The sequence below is a fragment of the Temnothorax americanus genome, unplaced genomic scaffold (assembly GCF_048541705.1).
Source record: "Temnothorax americanus isolate GAGA-0224 unplaced genomic scaffold, ASM4854170v1 Scaffold132, whole genome shotgun sequence".
NCBI lineage: Eukaryota > Metazoa > Arthropoda > Insecta > Hymenoptera > Formicidae > Temnothorax > Temnothorax americanus.
The window spans coordinates 55047-72268 of NW_027509267.1; the positions used below are offsets into that span (position 1 = coordinate 55047).

Sequence of the window (17222 nt, forward strand, 5' to 3'; positions counted from 1 at the left end):
TTTATAATTATTTTTATTTTATAAAGTTTGAGTTAAAATAAATAAATAAATTTCTTTTTGAAAGGCAATACCAAAGAATTACTAAAAAATAATAATTAATAAATAGAGTATAGTCTGTACTCTGTAACACTGTATTGTATGTTTTATATTATAATATAATTATTATATTATTAAATCACTATATAATATATGCTATTATTTTTTTATAATCCTATTTTCATACGATTCTATAATTTTAGACTATATACTTAATATTAAAGCAATTATATATAATAAGATTAATAAATCATCTACTATTATTTAAAAAATAAACGCAAATTTAGAATGTTAAAGAATAATTGTATTTAAAAGTATTTATAAATGTATTTAAATACTATTTAAATACTTTAGTTTTGACATGTATTTAAATACAATAGTATTTAAATACATGTCGAAAAAGTATTTTGTATCTTGTATTTAAATACATGTCAAAAAAATATTTTGTATCTTGTATTTAAATACTTTGTTTCGAAGTATCTGCCCAACCCTGAGCCATGGGAAAGTCTTGGGGCATCAAAGCTCCTATAGCACTATGGTTATACAAAGCAGTATTGTTACCGAGACTACTTTATGCATCTGTGATCTGGTGGCCCAGGACAGAGAAAGGGAAAGCGAAGAACCTTCTGAAAAGCCTACAAGGGAGCTACTTAAGGGCTGCAGTAGGGGCTATGAGGACTACCCCCACAGAGGCGCTAGAAATTGCACTCTGTGTGCCTCCACTAGTAAACGCAGCGAGGAACACAGCTTATATACTAAGGTGTCAGGGAGAATGGAGAAATACAGGAACGGGACATACAAGGCTCGACCTGTTCCAGAAACACACTTTTACATTAAAACAAGATAGAGTTCCTAAAAAATACCAGTTAGTAAAACACTTTAAGATACGAATACCAACTAGGAAAGAATGGTCTGACCCGGGGGGAGTCAGGGATCCCAATGTGGATCTATGGTTCACTGATGGGTCAAGCATTAATGACTGCTTTGGGGCAGGATTTTACGGGCCAAAGGAGAACCACAGGAAGAGTATTTCTGTGGGAAGCCACTTAACTGTTATTACAGCTGAGATACTGGCTATCCTAAAGTGCGCGGGACACCTGCTAAACAAAGATACGAAGGGAAAGAAGATAGACATCTGCTCGGATAGTAGAGCAGCCAAACAAACGCTGGCAAAAACAACTACCGAATCAGCATTGGTTAGGGATTGCATGCTAACATTAGAAAAACTAGGCGGATTTAATAAGGTCACGCTAGTATGGGTGCCTGGGCGTCAAGGAATACCAGGGAACGAAACCGCAGACATGCTGGCCAAGAAGGGGGCTAATGAAGCACCAATTGGCCAGGTGACGGGAATACCCTTTGCAGTAGGCAAAGAAATCATCAAAGGTCGCCTAAAAAAAGAACACCTGGCCAGGTGGGAGAAGTTAAAAACCTGCCGCCAGGCCAGGACTTTGATGAAAGACAGCAGACCAGGTAGGGCTAAAGAACTACTGGCGCTGAGTAAACAGAAACTGAGAATGGCGTTGGGATTGCTTACTGGTTGTTTGAAATCAACGTATAAAGAGAGAGAGAGAGAGAGAGAGAGAGAGAGAGAGAGAGAGAGAGATTGTGTTGGTGCAGCCATCTATGGCGTTCATCTTGCGGTAGATCGGAACGCGCGAATGCTACCTTCGTGAACCTGGAGCCCAACTTTACGAAAATTAAAAATTAATAATATAATTTGTTTGTACTTCGTTTGTACCCGTTTGTACCACTTTTCATTTCGTTTGTACCTCAAAGGGTTCGGAGATATAAGGTGGTTAAAAATGACCAGAACCCAACTTTAAGATACTTTAATTTCATTAATGTCATTCGATAGAGAATCGTTTGTACCCGTTTGTACCACTTTTCATTTCGTTTGTACCTCAAAGGGTTCGGAGATATAAGGTGGTTAAAAATGGCCAGAACTCAACTTTAAGATATTTTAATTTCATTAATGTCATTCGATAGAGAATCGTTAGTACCCGTTTGTACCGCTTTTCATTTCGTTTGTACCTCAAAGGGTTTGAAAATACAATTATTTAAAATTATTAGACCTAACGCTAAAACAGTAAATCCGCTATTTTTTAAGATATCGCGAAACGGTCAACGGGATTCGACAGAGAATTGTTAGTACTCGTTTGTACCGCTTTTCATTTCGTTTGTACCTCAAAGGGTTCGAAAATACAATTATTTAAAATTATTAGACCTAACGCTAAAACAGTAAATCCGCTATTTTTTAAGATATCGCGAAACGGTCAACGGGATACGATAGGGAATCGTTAGTACTCGTTTGTACCGCTTTTCATTTCGTTTGTACCTCAAAGGGTTTGAAAATACAATTATTTAAAATTATTAGACCTAACGCTAAAACAGTAAATCCGCTATTTTTTTAGATATCGCGAAACGGTCAACGGGATTCGACAGAGAATCGTTAGTACCCGTTTGTACCGCTTTTCATTTCGTTTGTACCTCAAAGGATTCGGAAGTACAATTATTTTAAATTATTAGACTAACGTTAATACGGTAAATCCGCTATTTTTTAAGATATCGCAAAACGGTCAACGGGATTCGACAGAGAATCGTTAGTACTCGTTTGTACCGCTTTTCATTTCGTTTGTACCTCAAAGGGTTCGAAAATACAATTATTTAAAATTATTAGACCTAACGCTAAAACAGTAAATCCGCTATTTTTTAAGATATCGCGAAACGGTCAACGGGATTCGACATAGAATTGGTTGTACCCGTTTGTACCTCTTTTCATTTTTTTTACTTCAAAGGGTAAACAAATGCAAAGTGATTAATAAATGGTCAGAATTATCTTCGAGGTATTTTAATTTCATTAACGTCATTTGATAAAGAATCATTTGTGCCTTAAGGAGTAGATATATATATAATCTGGTCAAAATTGACAGAAGTATATTGGCTATTTTTCGTGATCAAAATATGTTTACGATCTGTTTTTCTATTGTTTAGGATTAAGGTAAAATCAGGTGGCAGGGCGCTGTCGCGAAAATAATGGCCCCTGGCGCAAGCACAAACAACCCTCGGGCTTGACTCGACCTTATCCGAGATCACCCGAGTATCGCGCTACCGTTTCGACAGCGCGATTGCAAAACGCGCACGCGTATTCCGAAATATGTATACCGCGCAACGCGTAACATCGCGGATCGATGTGATTCGCCCTTCGTGAGGCCCATGCCCCCGCCGAGGGTCTCCTCTCGGGACGAAGGATAATCGATATCGATCCGCGCTCTCTTCTGTTCTCTGCCGCGACAAGAGACACATCGAGCCGGGCGTTCGCGACATTGTGCCTATCGGGAGTGGTCTCGACCGCCAGTGCGTGAAGTCCGTAATCAAGTTTCATCGCGAGCCGCATCCTTGAGATCGCCGCGTGAAACATCTCGAATCGCTCTTTCGCTCGTGCCGCGAAGAGTGAGCCGTTCTCCGACTGCGAGGAATTCGGTATGGGGGAACGCGAGACGCCCTGTGCGAGGGTAGTTTCGAGCGTATAAGTGTTGTCGCAAGCGGCATTAGTCGTCGCGCACTATCTCTCGTCATACGAGATTGACGAGTTGTCGCCCGCAATCGAGTGGGCAACGAGCATAAACAGATCACGTGATCACCGCGTGCGGTACCGTGATCCTCATCTAAAAGACCGTACAGACGGCGAACGAGACCGTCACATGCTAAAAGTCCGCTCTTATCGTTAAATCCATTTGTGGATCACGAGGGATTGCTTAGAGTCGGAGGACGCTTGAAAAACGCTCCGATCTCATTTAATTCTAAGCATCCAATTTTACTCGCGTCACATCCGTTAGTGACTCTACTCATTCGGCAAGCTCATTCGCGAACGCTTCATGCAGGCATGCAGCTCACGCTCGCAACGCTGCGACAGGACTTCTGGATCTTACGAGCTCGAAGCGCGGTCCGATCGATAATTCATAAGTGCGTGGTTTGCACGCGTGAAAAAGCGGTCGTGCCCCAGCAGCTCATGGGAGATCTTCCTACCCTGCGAGTGTCTCCGCCATCGCGCAGTTTCTCACATTGCGGTCTCGATTACGCGGGACCCGTACAAGTTCGCGCTTCCGGTGGCCGCGGAATTAGTTCGCGAAAAGCGTATATCGCGTTGTTTGTCTGTCTAGCAACCCGCGCGATCCATTTAGAATTAGTAGGAAATTATTCCACACCCGCGTTTCTAGACGCCTTTTCTCGATTCTGCGCTCGTCGAGGATTGCCGAAGTCAATGTACTCCGATAACGGGACAACGTTTGTCGGAGCCAATAAAGAGTTATCCCAAGCATATCGCGCAGCCGTTAATGATCCGAATTTTCTCAACGCCACCGCTTCCGATAATGTCCAATGGCATTTTATTCCCCCGTCTGCGCCACATTTCGGTGGTTTATGGGAAGCCGGAGTCCGGAGCGTGAAACATCATCTCCGTCGGGTACTCCAGAATCACACGCTCACGTTCGAAGAGCTTACGACTTTGTTGTGCCGAATCGAAGCGTGTCTTAATTCGCGACCTCTCGCTCCGTAGAAAGATACGCTCAATGATTACAAGGTCTTAACGCCCGGACATTTTTTAATCGGATCGGCGATCACGGTCAATCCGGAGCCATCGCTATTAGATTTGCATGAAAATCGGTTGTCGAGGTGGCAACGAGTTCGACATTTGACCGAGCGCTTTTGGAAATTGTGGCAAACAGATTACGTTAACACGTTGCAGCAGCGTGTTAAATGGCGACAATTGCAAACGCCCGTGAAAGTTGGGCAGCTCGTTTTATTGCGGAATGCCACACTGCCTCTTTGTAAATGGGAGCTTGGTCGAATTACCCAGTGCCACGCCGGTTCCGATGGATTGATTCGTGTTGTGAATGTCAAAACCGCTACGTCCGAGTATACCCGGCCGATAGTAAAACTGTGTTTGCTGCCGATTGACTGTGAGACGCGTTCTGACGAGACTTCTAGTAACGATTCGACTTCTCTTCAGCCTTCGCGTCGCTGAACTGTCTGCCACGGCGGGCGGTTCGTGATATTCTTGTTACCCTTAATGCTTAAGTCTTGTAAATAAAGTTCTGCGACAGTATGTAAGTTTGCGTTCAATTAGCTCATAAGATTTCGTGCGTTCACATATCGACCTCCTCGAACTTCATCACATTCGAAGTCAGAAAATTTCGAAACTAAAGCTTCGAGGCGGGCGGTATGTTTAGGATTAAGGTAAAATCAGGTGGCAGGGCGCTGTCGCGAAAGTAATGGCCCCTGGCGCAAGCACAAACAACCCTCGGGCTTGACTCGACCTTATCCGAGATCACCCGAGTATCGCGCTACCGTTTCGACAGCGCGATTGCAAAACGCGCACGCGTATTCCGAAATATGTATACCGCGCAACGCGTAACATCGCGGATCGATGTGATTCGCCCTTCGTGAGGCCCATGCCCCCGCCGAGGGTCTCCTCTCGGGACGAAGGATAATCGATATCGATCCGCGCTCTCTTCTGTTCTCTGCCGCGACAAGAGACACATCGAGCCGGGCGTTCGCGACATTGTGCCTATCGGGAGTGGTCTCGACCGCCAGTGCGTGAAGTCCGTAATCAAGTTTCATCGCGAGCCGCATCCTTGAGATCGCCGCGTGAAACATCTCGAATCGCTCTTTCGCTCGTGCCGCGAAGAGTGAGCCGTTCTCCGACTGCGAGGAATTCGGTATGGGTGAACGCGAGACGCCCTGTGCGAGGGTAGTTTCGAGCGTATAAGTGTTGTCGCGAGCGGCATTAGTCGTCGCGCACTATCTCTCGTCATACGAGATTGACGAGTTGTCGCCCGCAATCGAGTGGGCAACGAGCATAAACAGATCACGTGATCACCGCGTGCGGTACCGTGATCCTCATCTAAAAGACCGTACAGACGGCGAACGAGACCGTCACATGCAGTCAACCTGGGTATCGTGATTGCAACAAGTGTTGTGAGAACCGAGCGTAAGTGCAAGCGAGCACTGCTCAATAACTCAGCGAAGGGAGCTCGATCCCGATATCGACCCCTCTCTCGCGGCCATTTTGTCGTGCCGCGCCGTTTGTGAACACGGACCATCATCGTGAATGTAAAGCGTATAGTGATTGTGTAAAAAGCGAACTCACTATCGCGTACCCGAGACAACAAGAAAGCCTGAGCATCTCGCACCTCGTGACCGCGCTCGCTCGTCTGTTTCGCGACAAGATATCCGTTGACCGCGAGCAAGATCTCCGGACGCTAGGGCGGTCATCTACCGCTCTACAAGATTTCCGTTTCGCGAGCCACGCAGACAGAAGGAGCGACTCAAGATTTCAGTCCCGCCATCCCGCGAATGCTCCGGGTGCTCGGGTGCGTGAATGCGAGAAGTACTCTATGTGCAATAAAGTGTGTTTGTCAGAAAACCCGGCGAGCGTTTTTTGAACCCTCTTTTCGCTACCTCCTTGGTTCTTGCCCCGCGCCCTGGACAGGGTGGTCCCGGCATACTTCGTGTCCCGAGGATACCTCGGTCGCGCACGAAACATCTATCATTAATATTTACTTGTACTCCCGAACTATATATATTACTATATTATTTCAATAGCAACAAAATACGGTTTTCGGTAACTTTTCAACAATATAATTGAAAAGTGAAGTAATGATATTAAATTCTATAGAGGCTTAATACACCCTTGCCATCGTTTGCAAGGAAGTAAAATAGAATAAGATGAACAAGAAGTTTTATACCGTTTTGCAAAATTCGTAATAATAATCAAGTTATTAAATATTAAAAATGAATAATATTACGTGGAGATAGTATGTGACAAACGATTCAATCGCTCAAGCTATAGTACGATAGCACGGCTATATATCAACATTGGCTGCCGGCGCGTCTCGAACAGAAGAGCATCGCGTTGTTGCCGTCGTCACTACACTGCCGAGAACGTCCTGCGTCGCACGCGTTCGCGCTTGTGTCCCTTTTCTGTGGTTTCATGCTACTTGTATATGCAACCTGGCATCTTTATATCTCATTCTTTTAAGATACAAACTAGTACATTTCAATGATTTAACTAGTGAGAGGGCGGGGAGGTGGAAGCGCGTTCGGCTTACGAGCTGACTTCGGACAGGCCCGTAATCTAGCGAGACGGCGGAGAGGTGGAAGCGCATTTTCGGTTCGTGCGCTGACTTCGGACAGGCCCGTAATCTAGCGAGACGACGGATAGGTGGAAGCGCGTTCAGCTCGCGAGTTGACTTTGACAAGGCTTGATTTAAACGTATATTTACGATAAGTAAAACAGACGTTATTTGCAAATTTCGATTCACTTTTTATCATACATCTATCTTCTCGAATTCCGTATTACCCTTTTAATTTATTTATTTTTCTGTTTCCGTAATACTCTTTTAATCTGTCTCTTTTATTTTTAATAGCTTATTTACTGTATTTAAAATTGTGCTATTTACATTACTTTTTATTCCTGTACAGGGCAACTTCTATTTACTCGTGCTTAATATGCTCGCATAGATTGTAAAGGTTCAGTAACTTTAGTTTTCTAGTTCTCTGACTATAAGCGGAAAATTTTTCTAATTTTGAGAATACAAGTTTAGTGATTAAACTGATTCGCAGAAAGAGCCGATAAACATGCCACGCGCAGCAAAATTTCCTGTCCAAATTATTTTCGATTCAATAAAAGATTTGATGTTTTTCGACGACAGCGGAGAACTAAAATCATTATCGCAAAGCGTTTGGAATGACGCAGTCCTAAAAATGCGAAACGAAATATCGATAAAGCACATGTATTTATACATTTCTCGGAATGATCACAAAATCCAGGGTATGCTGAGAGAATGGCACGGCGTTGGGCAAAATCTCGAAATATCAACTTCGAAAAAAAATCGCAGTTGTGACTCAAATCACTCAAACTGGTCAATGAATGCGTCTCGTGAATTATTATCACCACTTAGAGCGACAATCACTATTTCAGGCGATGATTGGAATAGTATTCGTGCGCGTGATGTATCGTACAAAGATAGGAATTATAAAGTATTACGACGGGGTTGGACTGATATACTTCAGGAGCAATTGTGGCGAGAACATAAGTTGCCATGTTGTTATACTTTTAAAAATCCGAAAATTAACGAGAATCCCGGGGAATTATATGTGATGATAAAAGGTTCTTGTACTGAATGTAATGTTGAAATTAATTTGTACGCTTTAGACAAACCAACCGAAAATGGACTCACACTGCAAGTGTCAACAAGTAACACAAAAGAAATTGAGCATAAAAAGAAGCGCCAACTGCGAGGAGAGAACAGAAAACGGGTCGCTAAGGAAGTCACTGCCCAATCAACGTATGCTTGGCGTAGACAAAAAGCTAATGAGCTTATGGAATTCGGCGATAAAGTTCCCGCGCATTTGTACAACGAAGATGTTCTGCGCAAGGCAAAGCAAACGGAAAGCGATCGTGAATTAGGACTTCGTAAAGGTGTCGATGTTCTTGAATCGATGCGTGAATTAAAATATCGCCCCGAATTCGTGGGGACTATTCGAGAAATTGGATACGATAAGTTCTTCGCGATGTACTGGAGTCCGGAACAAATCTTTCTGTATAAAAAATATTGCAAAGACATGTCAAAAATTGGTAGTCTAAGCATAGATGCGACGGGTTCGATTGTTCGAAGCATTACAAAACCAGATGGATCAAGTTCAACGATATATCTTTATCAAGGTGTAATTCCATTTAATACGAAAATCTTGCCAGTTGTCCAAATGATTTCGGAAAAGCATGATGCGAATATTTTATCTTATTGGTTACGCGAATGGTTACGTTCTGGCGTACCGTGTCCTACGGAAATTGTTATCGATTATGCCTTGGCACTTTTAAATGCTGTTTGCTTGGCATTCGAAACAATTGATCTTAATACATATGTCGATAGATGTTTTGCGCTTGCTGAAGGAAATTGTTCCATTACAAAACCACGTTGTTACATAAGAATCGATATTGCTCATCTTATCAAGCTTGTCACTCGTTGGAAATGCTTTCGTAATACTCATATACGTGTAAAAGAATTTTTTCTTCGATGCATTGGACTTCTCGCAAAATGCACAACATTTAAAAGCTTCGAAAGCTTGTTACGCGACACTCTGATAGTAGCTTTTTCTGAGACCGAGGACGTAAATTCAAATAACAACTGCTTTAGTGCCCAAAAAAAACTGATCCAGAACATTAAATCAGTAAACGAAAAAGAAATTGATGCTGTAATAGAAAAAGAAATAAATTATGAAAATGATAATTCCGAAGATAATTTTGCAGTGGATCTTGAAACTTTCGAGTTCGACGTAACCGGAAAATTGAGTATTTTTTTGAAAGAACTTGAAAATGATTGTAAACAGAGAGCACAAATAGGTGACCGACCAAATCCATATTGGTGTCCGAATTTTGCGAATAGTCTCCTAAGAATAAGTAAACATTTTACTCTTTGGACATGCGTATTGGCACCAAATGAGACTGTTGCAACTTCTTCGCGAAGCGAAGAATATTTTCGTGAATTAAAAAATCTGATTTTAAAAGGTGATCGGAACCTTCGTGTTGACAAGTTTATAATAAAACACATACGATCAATTTCCGGCACCGAAAAACTTTTGAACGCTGCTTGCGATTCCACTGATAAATCTCAAATAATTATTACATCGAATGAAATTTCGAAACTGGATGTGTCTACCTCAGAAATCTCAAAATCAGAAAATGCGGTATCAAAACTTGACATGATCTCAAAAATCGACACTAAATTAGAAATAGAAGAAATTTCGAACTGTGGTGAAATTGAAAAACTCAGTGTTTCACATGAAGAACCCATAGAACTTGATGCAGTTTCAAAATTCCGTGAAACTGAAATCTCGGAGTTTTCGACATCTAATGAGACATCTATTGAGAAAGCTGAGATGAATGTAAAGCATTTTGAAGGAATTTATTCATTTTTATACGAAGAAGAAAACTGGGGTGGAAAAAATTTGTCAAGAACCGAATCATGTAACATCGAAAATCAGGCAAAACGAACAAAGTATGAAATTCTATGTCCAATGGTTGATAGCGTCGTCGATGAGCCTGATGCTAATGTTCTCAAAGAAAAATTAAATGTAAAAACGTCAAAACGGGGCAAGTATTTAACTCCGTGTCCGGACATTGAAAACATTCTTCAGAAGCCTAGTAGAAACGCTAATTTACTGTTATTAAAAAACGGACAACTATTGGGGCGAGTTCGCGTAGCAGGAAAAGATGTGACATTTTACAACACGTGCCCGTTTGATACAGTTGCGCAGTCCGTGTTAGCAGGTTACCGAGATTGGGCCAGTTATCATAATTATATTACGGTTTCGAAGAATGAGTTTTATGATTTCATAAAAATATTTTCAACTTATGGAGCAGTTGCCCAAACATATAAGAAACGATCGACGCTACTGAGCAATATATTCGAGGTGAAAAATAATGAAATTAATTGCCATTCCAACATTAGTAATTTGGTTTCTTCAAACTTATTAACCAACGAACATTCGTATCAAATCACGCAGCAATGTTGTGATTGTGGTGATATTATCAATAATCGCCCGGTTATTGACATAAATACAAAGCCTTTCTATGAAAAAGGTATGCAGGCTCTTGAAAGTTCTATTAATGATAAAATATGTGATGAATTCTATAAGAATTGCATTCGATGTGGGTCGAACAATGTACTTTCAAAAGTTTCTAGTGGAAATCATCTCTTCATCGACATCGAATGCTTGCAATGGGTAAAACTTGCTGCAAACATGGATTACAAAAACTGGCCTGGAGTATTTACTATTTCACAAATTCCCTCAAAGTTAATAGTTGGCAAATTAAATTATAGATTAGTTTCTGCCATAGAATATATTGGGAATTCAGATCCAAAGTATGTCGGACATTACGTGGCGTACATCCGTCGAATAACCGGGCGATGGGAGGTTCATAACGACTTAGGTGCCAATAAAAAACCAATCCTAATAACAGCAAGAGCATTGCTACAAAAGAGAAAATTAGCAATGCTAATGTATGTAAAAGAAACATAAGCAATAAAGAGACATGAGGGGACATGAAACAAACATTCTGAAATATTAAAGTAAAAAGGAAAAGGTCCCTGGCACATAGATATTGGCATATTCAATAAATAATATATTATTATTATTTTATAATTTTTAATATTTTATTCTTTTATATAATTAAAATAGTTTATTAATATATATATATATATATATATATATATATATATATAACAAACATAAAATATAAAATAAATAAAAAAAACAAAATATATTTTTAAAAACAAAAAAAAAACAAAAAAGTATTATAAAAAAGCAAAAGAAAAAACAAAATGGAACTAGAATCCTGTCACGTCCTCGTCGTTAGTTCCGGATTACACTAAGCGCAGGAATATAACAATTATGCAATAGATTTACCCGATGCGGTCACACCTCCGAATAATTTCATAATGGTCACACAAGATCCATTGGACCCCCACGTAGAAAAAACAATCACCATTTGTTAACTATTCAAACTATTCAAAGTTTTATCTCAAAAATTTAACTAGACATACCTGAAGGTTTTCTAACGATTATCTGTCAAACCCCGTTGACCGTTTCGCGATATCTTAAAAAATAGCGGATTTACTGTTTTAGCGTTAGGTCTAATAATTTTAAATAATTGTATTTTCGAACCCTTTGAGGTACAAACGAAATGAAAAGCGGTACAAACGAGTACTAACGATTCTCTGTCGAATCCCGTTGACCGTTTCGCGATATCTTAAAAAATAGCGGATTTACTGTTTTAGCGTTAGGTCTAATAATTTTAAATAATTGTATTTTCAAACCCTTTGAGGTACAAACGAAATGAAAAGCGGTACAAACGGGTACTAATGATTATCTGTCGAACCCAGTTGACCGTTTCGCGATATCTTAAAAAATAGCGGATTTACTGTTTTAGCGTTAGGTCTAATAATTTTAAATAATTGTATTTTCGAACCCTTTGAGGTACAAACGAAATGAAAAGCGGTACAAACGAGTACTAACGATTCTCTGTCGAATCCCGTTGACCGTTTCGCGATATCTTAAAAAATAGCGGATTTACTGTTTTAGCGTTAGGTCTAATAATTTTAAATAATTGTATTTTCAAACCCTTTGAGGTACAAACGAAATGAAAAGCGGTACAAACGGGTACTAATGATTATCTGTCGAATCCCGTTGACCGTTTCGCGATATCTTAAAAAATAGCGGATTTACTGTTTTAGCGTTAGGTCTAATAATTTTAAATAATTGTATTTTCAAACCCTTTGAGGTACAAACGAAATGAAAAGCGGTACAAACGGGTACTAATGATTATCTGTCGAATCCCGTTGACCGTTTCGCGATATCTTAAAAAATAGCGGATTTACTGTTTTAGCGTTAGGTCTAATAATTTTAAATAATTGTATTTTCAAACCCTTTGAGGTACAAACGAAATGAAAAGCGGTACAAACGGGTACTAATGATTATCTGTCGAACCCCGTTGACCGTTTCGCGATATCTTAAAAAATAGCGGATTTACTGTTTTAGCGTTAGGTCTAATAATTTTAAATAATTGTATTTTCGAACCCTTTGAGGTACAAACGAAATGAAAAGCGGTACAAACGAGTACTAATGATTATCTGTCGAATCCCGTTGACCGTTTCGCGATATCTTAAAAAATAGCGGATTTACTGTTTTAGCGTTAGGTCTAATAATTTTAAATAATTGTATTTTCAAACCCTTTGAGGTACAAACGAAATGAAAAGCGGTACAAACGGGTACTAATGATTATCTGTCGAATCCCGTTGACCGTTTCGCGATATCTTAAAAAATAGCGGATTTACTGTTTTAGCGTTAGGTCTAATAATTTTAAATAATTGTATTTTCAAACCCTTTGAGGTACAAACGAAATGAAAAGCGGTACAAACGGGTACTAATGATTATCTGTCGAATCCCGTTGACCGTTTCGCGATATCTTAAAAAATAGCGGATTTACTGTTTTAGCGTTAGGTCTAATAATTTTAAATAATTGTATTTTCAAACCCTTTGAGGTACAAACGAAATGAAAAGCGGTACAAACGGGTACTAATGATTATCTGTCGAACCCCGTTGACCGTTTCGCGATATCTTAAAAAATAGCGGATTTACTGTTTTAGCGTTAGGTCTAATAATTTTAAATAATTGTATTTTCAAACCCTTTGAGGTACAAACGAAATGAAAAGCGGTACAAACGGGTACTAATGATTATCTGTCGAACCCCGTTGACCGTTTCGCGATATCTTAAAAAATAGCGGATTTACTGTTTTAGCGTTAGGTCTAATAATTTTAAATAATTGTATTTTCGAACCCTTTGAGGTACAAACGAAATGAAAAGCGGTACAAACGGGTACTAATGATTATCTGTCGAATCCCGTTGACCGTTTCGCGATATCTTAAAAAATAGCGGATTTACTGTTTTAGCGTTAGGTCTAATAATTTTAAATAATTGTATTTTCAAACCCTTTGAGGTACAAACGAAATGAAAAGCGGTACAAACGGGTACTAATGATTATCTGTCGAACCCCGTTGACCGTTTCGCGATATCTTAAAAAATAGCGGATTTACTGTTTTAGCGTTAGGTCTAATAATTTTAAATAATTGTATTTTCGAACCCTTTGAGGTACAAACGAAATGAAAAGCGGTACAAACGAGTACTAATGATTATCTGTCGAATCCCGTTGACCGTTTCGCGATATCTTAAAAAATAGCGGATTTACTGTTTTAGCGTTAGGTCTAATAATTTTAAATAATTGTATTTTCAAACCCTTTGAGGTACAAACGAAATGAAAAGCGGTACAAACGGGTACTAATGATTATCTGTCGAATCCCGTTGACCGTTTCGCGATATCTTAAAAAATAGCGGATTTACTGTTTTAGCGTTAGGTCTAATAATTTTAAATAATTGTATTTTCAAACCCTTTGAGGTACAAACGAAATGAAAAGCGGTACAAACGGGTACTAACGATTCTCTATCGAATGAAATTAATGAAATTAAAATATCTTAAAGTTGAGTTCTGGCCATTTTTAACCACCTTATATCTCCGAACCCTTTGAGGTACAAACGAAATGAAAAGTGGTACAAACGGGTACAAACGATTCTCTATCGAATGACATTAATGAAATTAAAGTATCTTAAAGTTGGGTTCTGGTCATTTTTAACCACCTTATATCTCCGAACCCTTTGAGGTACAAACAAAATGAAAAGTGGTACAAACGGGTACAAACGAAGTACAAACAAATTATATTATTAATTTTTAATTTTCGTAAAGTCGGGTTCCAGGTTCACGAAGGTGCGAATGCTTGTGCGCGCGCGAAATAGGTCCCGACTGCGTAGTAACCCAGGCGTTCGAGAACGGCCGAGCGCGGGCTTCCCGCGCGCTTGCGTGAGCATGTTAGGAGGGGCGCGCAGCCCGGGCGAGCGAGCATTCGTCTCCCAGACATCGTGCGTGATACATAAGTTCGAGTCGAATAATTGCATCATCTTTTCGCAGTTAAGTTGTAAAGTATCCGAGATCGGCCTATCCGTGTGCAATAAACAGGATAATTGTGAAACATATACGAATCAAAAAAGGACAACAACGATCGTCACCGAGAGGAAGCCAGTGAGATATGTCCTGGCGAGCCATGCCGGCACGTGGAAGGCTCGAAAAAGGCAGCCATTTTCTGGAACGTTCGAGAGAGCCTTTTCGGCATGAGATAAAACGTCCTTTCGAAGTCTTGGATGAACGAGGTTTTGGCTTGGTACTTTCGATTTATACTCGTGTGTGAACATCCTACGTGATGTTATCATCAAACAAAAGGTAACCTGTTTATATATACTTGAGTGGGAACGTTAGATATTCGTCTATCGTTGCGAGAGAGATAATCAATCCTCTCAAGGTTACCCTTTGCGGTTACAATTCGCAGAGATCACGAGAGCAAGCGAGAGGAAGACTTCCTCGTCTTTTGAAAAGAGATTAAAAGTTCATTTCGAGTCTTATTGTAACACTGAGCTCAGTCTAAAGTATATTAAATAATTAATCCTTCGGTTGCAACCGACATGACAATTCTTCTTATAATGAAGATTTTATATGATAAAGAAATACCTCAGTAAAACTTCAAAGTATATTATGATACATATTTAAAGAAAGGACTGTTTTATGATAACCATTTATTTGTTTCTTTTATGCATTTGAGACATTTATTGTACATATATTGTATTTTTTTATTACCGATGTATAATTTTGTTCACGAATACTGGGAAGGTCTTAGGGCAGTTTCCCTTCTCCTATGCAACAAATGTTGGTATTCTTTTTATAGTTCTGCCCACTTTAAATTTTTTTTTTTGAATTACATATAAATCACGAAACGCAATCTCTCTTTCAATAAATGAATTTTTTTTATTTGTTCTTTCCTCATCTGATTCTCGAGATCAGGCTTGTGCGCGAGCTTGTGCAAACACTGGTCACTCCACCATACTCAGAGCACACCTTTTTAATCTCGGGCTCGCAGAGCAAAAGACATGTCGCCTTTGCGGAGACGAGAAAGAAGACAACGTACATATAATATGCCAATGCCCGGCATTTATATGCAAAAGATACAAAACCTAGGGGTGTATGTACTTAACTCCACAGGATCTAGAAAATGCTAGGGTTACAGATCTGATAAACCTGGTACAAGATTCAGGACTGTATTTCGAGATTTAGCAAAAAACAAGTGGAAAGGCACAAAGGATCAGCTAGATCTGGTGGCCGACAAGGACCCTGGTGGTACCTCCCACTAGTACTACTACTACTACTACTACTAGTACAAGCTTCCAGAATTGAGCGGTGCGTCAATTTGCACATGCTTGCCATCTACGGCCCCTACACAATTTGGGAAGTTCCAGTTACTCCAAAAGTTACTGCAAATTTTTGTCCACTCGTCTCTGGTTGGAGTCCGCAAATATAAAGGTGCCTGTACGTTCATTAATATATCGCAAGTTTCTTTCACCACCTTATAAACCGTTGATTTGCCAATACGATAGGCTAACGCAATATAGACAGTGGCAAATCTCCAGTTGCAAGATATCTGTAATATTGAAAAGTTGGATTATATTCAATGAGCACAACAATCAAACGGGCACAGTAGAAAGTGTGCCGCAATCAACGGTACAAGTACGTCAACTATTTCGTGTTAAAGTATTCAATGAAGGACAGTTGACGTAGCCCTACGTACATAGTATTTTATTTACTTATAAATAAAATATTGCGTACCTGAGAATATAATAGCGAGTCTCTGCTCCGGTTACAAAGCTCTCCAATTTCTTTTCATCAAAAGTGCTCTTATTTTTTGGAGCAAATTGTTAAAAAGTGGTAATATTATTCGGGTGTATCGAAAAAACATCACCGAATCTGATTTCATTTCTTGCAGCAAATTCATATAATCTCCTTGATTGTTACGTTGACAGTTGATAGGACGGGCCCACCACCTTCTGTTAGCCCACTTTTTTGATTTTTCTTGGCGACTCAGCAATATGAGACCAGCACCCAGAACCAAAAGTTCAAGCAACATTTCCTCTCTATCATCCATATAATTCAGGAAAGATGTTCTATAAAAATATTTTCTTTGTTGATTATCCTGCATAAAATTTGCATGAAATTTTCTCATTCAAAGCGGACATTCAAAAAAATTGAATTAAAAAATAAATAAACTATATATATATAGTTAATAGTAGAATTAGTAATAATATATATATAAAATAAAAAAAAAATATATATATATATATATATATAAAATATAAAACCCAAATTTATTTATTATATATTTTTGAGTTTATATATATATATATATATATATATATATAAACTCAAAAATATATAATAAATAAATTTGGGTTTTGAGGTTATAAATGACATTCATTACTTTAATGATTTTGTAGTAATAAAATATAATATATACTGGTTTACATTGTGAATTATATATTATTAAAACATATGATATTGTAAATATATTGTTATCAACATATACTTACTTTTCACAATAGAACGTAAATACAATACAAAAGTGAAGATGCAACAAATAGCACTTGACACTTTGGAATATATTTTTGCGCAATTGCTTTGATCACAGTA

The 17222-nt window shown here is 39.1% G+C and overlaps 1 protein-coding gene across 1 annotated transcript; it reads left to right on the plus strand.

Annotated features, from left to right (window-relative positions):
- The first annotated feature begins 533 nt into the window (after positions 1–533).
- On the plus strand, positions 534–15892 carry LOC143894228 (uncharacterized). The gene is made up of 2 exons (XM_077400369.1): positions 534–1591; positions 15769–15892. Exons 1-2 carry the CDS (start codon positions 534–536, stop codon positions 15890–15892), a joined length of 1182 nt encoding a protein of 393 aa, XP_077256495.1.
- Positions 15893–17222: the final 1330 nt, after the last annotated feature.

Excerpts from the sequence above, each read along its gene's own strand:
- LOC143894228 (XM_077400369.1), top strand. The coding sequence starts at position 534 with ATGGGAAAGTCTTGGGGCATCAAAGCTCCTATAGCACTATGGTTATAC. Across the intron at positions 1,592-15,768 it reads ACTGGTTGTTTGAAATCAAC|ATCTGATAAACCTGGTACAA; the intron begins GTATAAAGAGAG and ends CTAGGGTTACAG.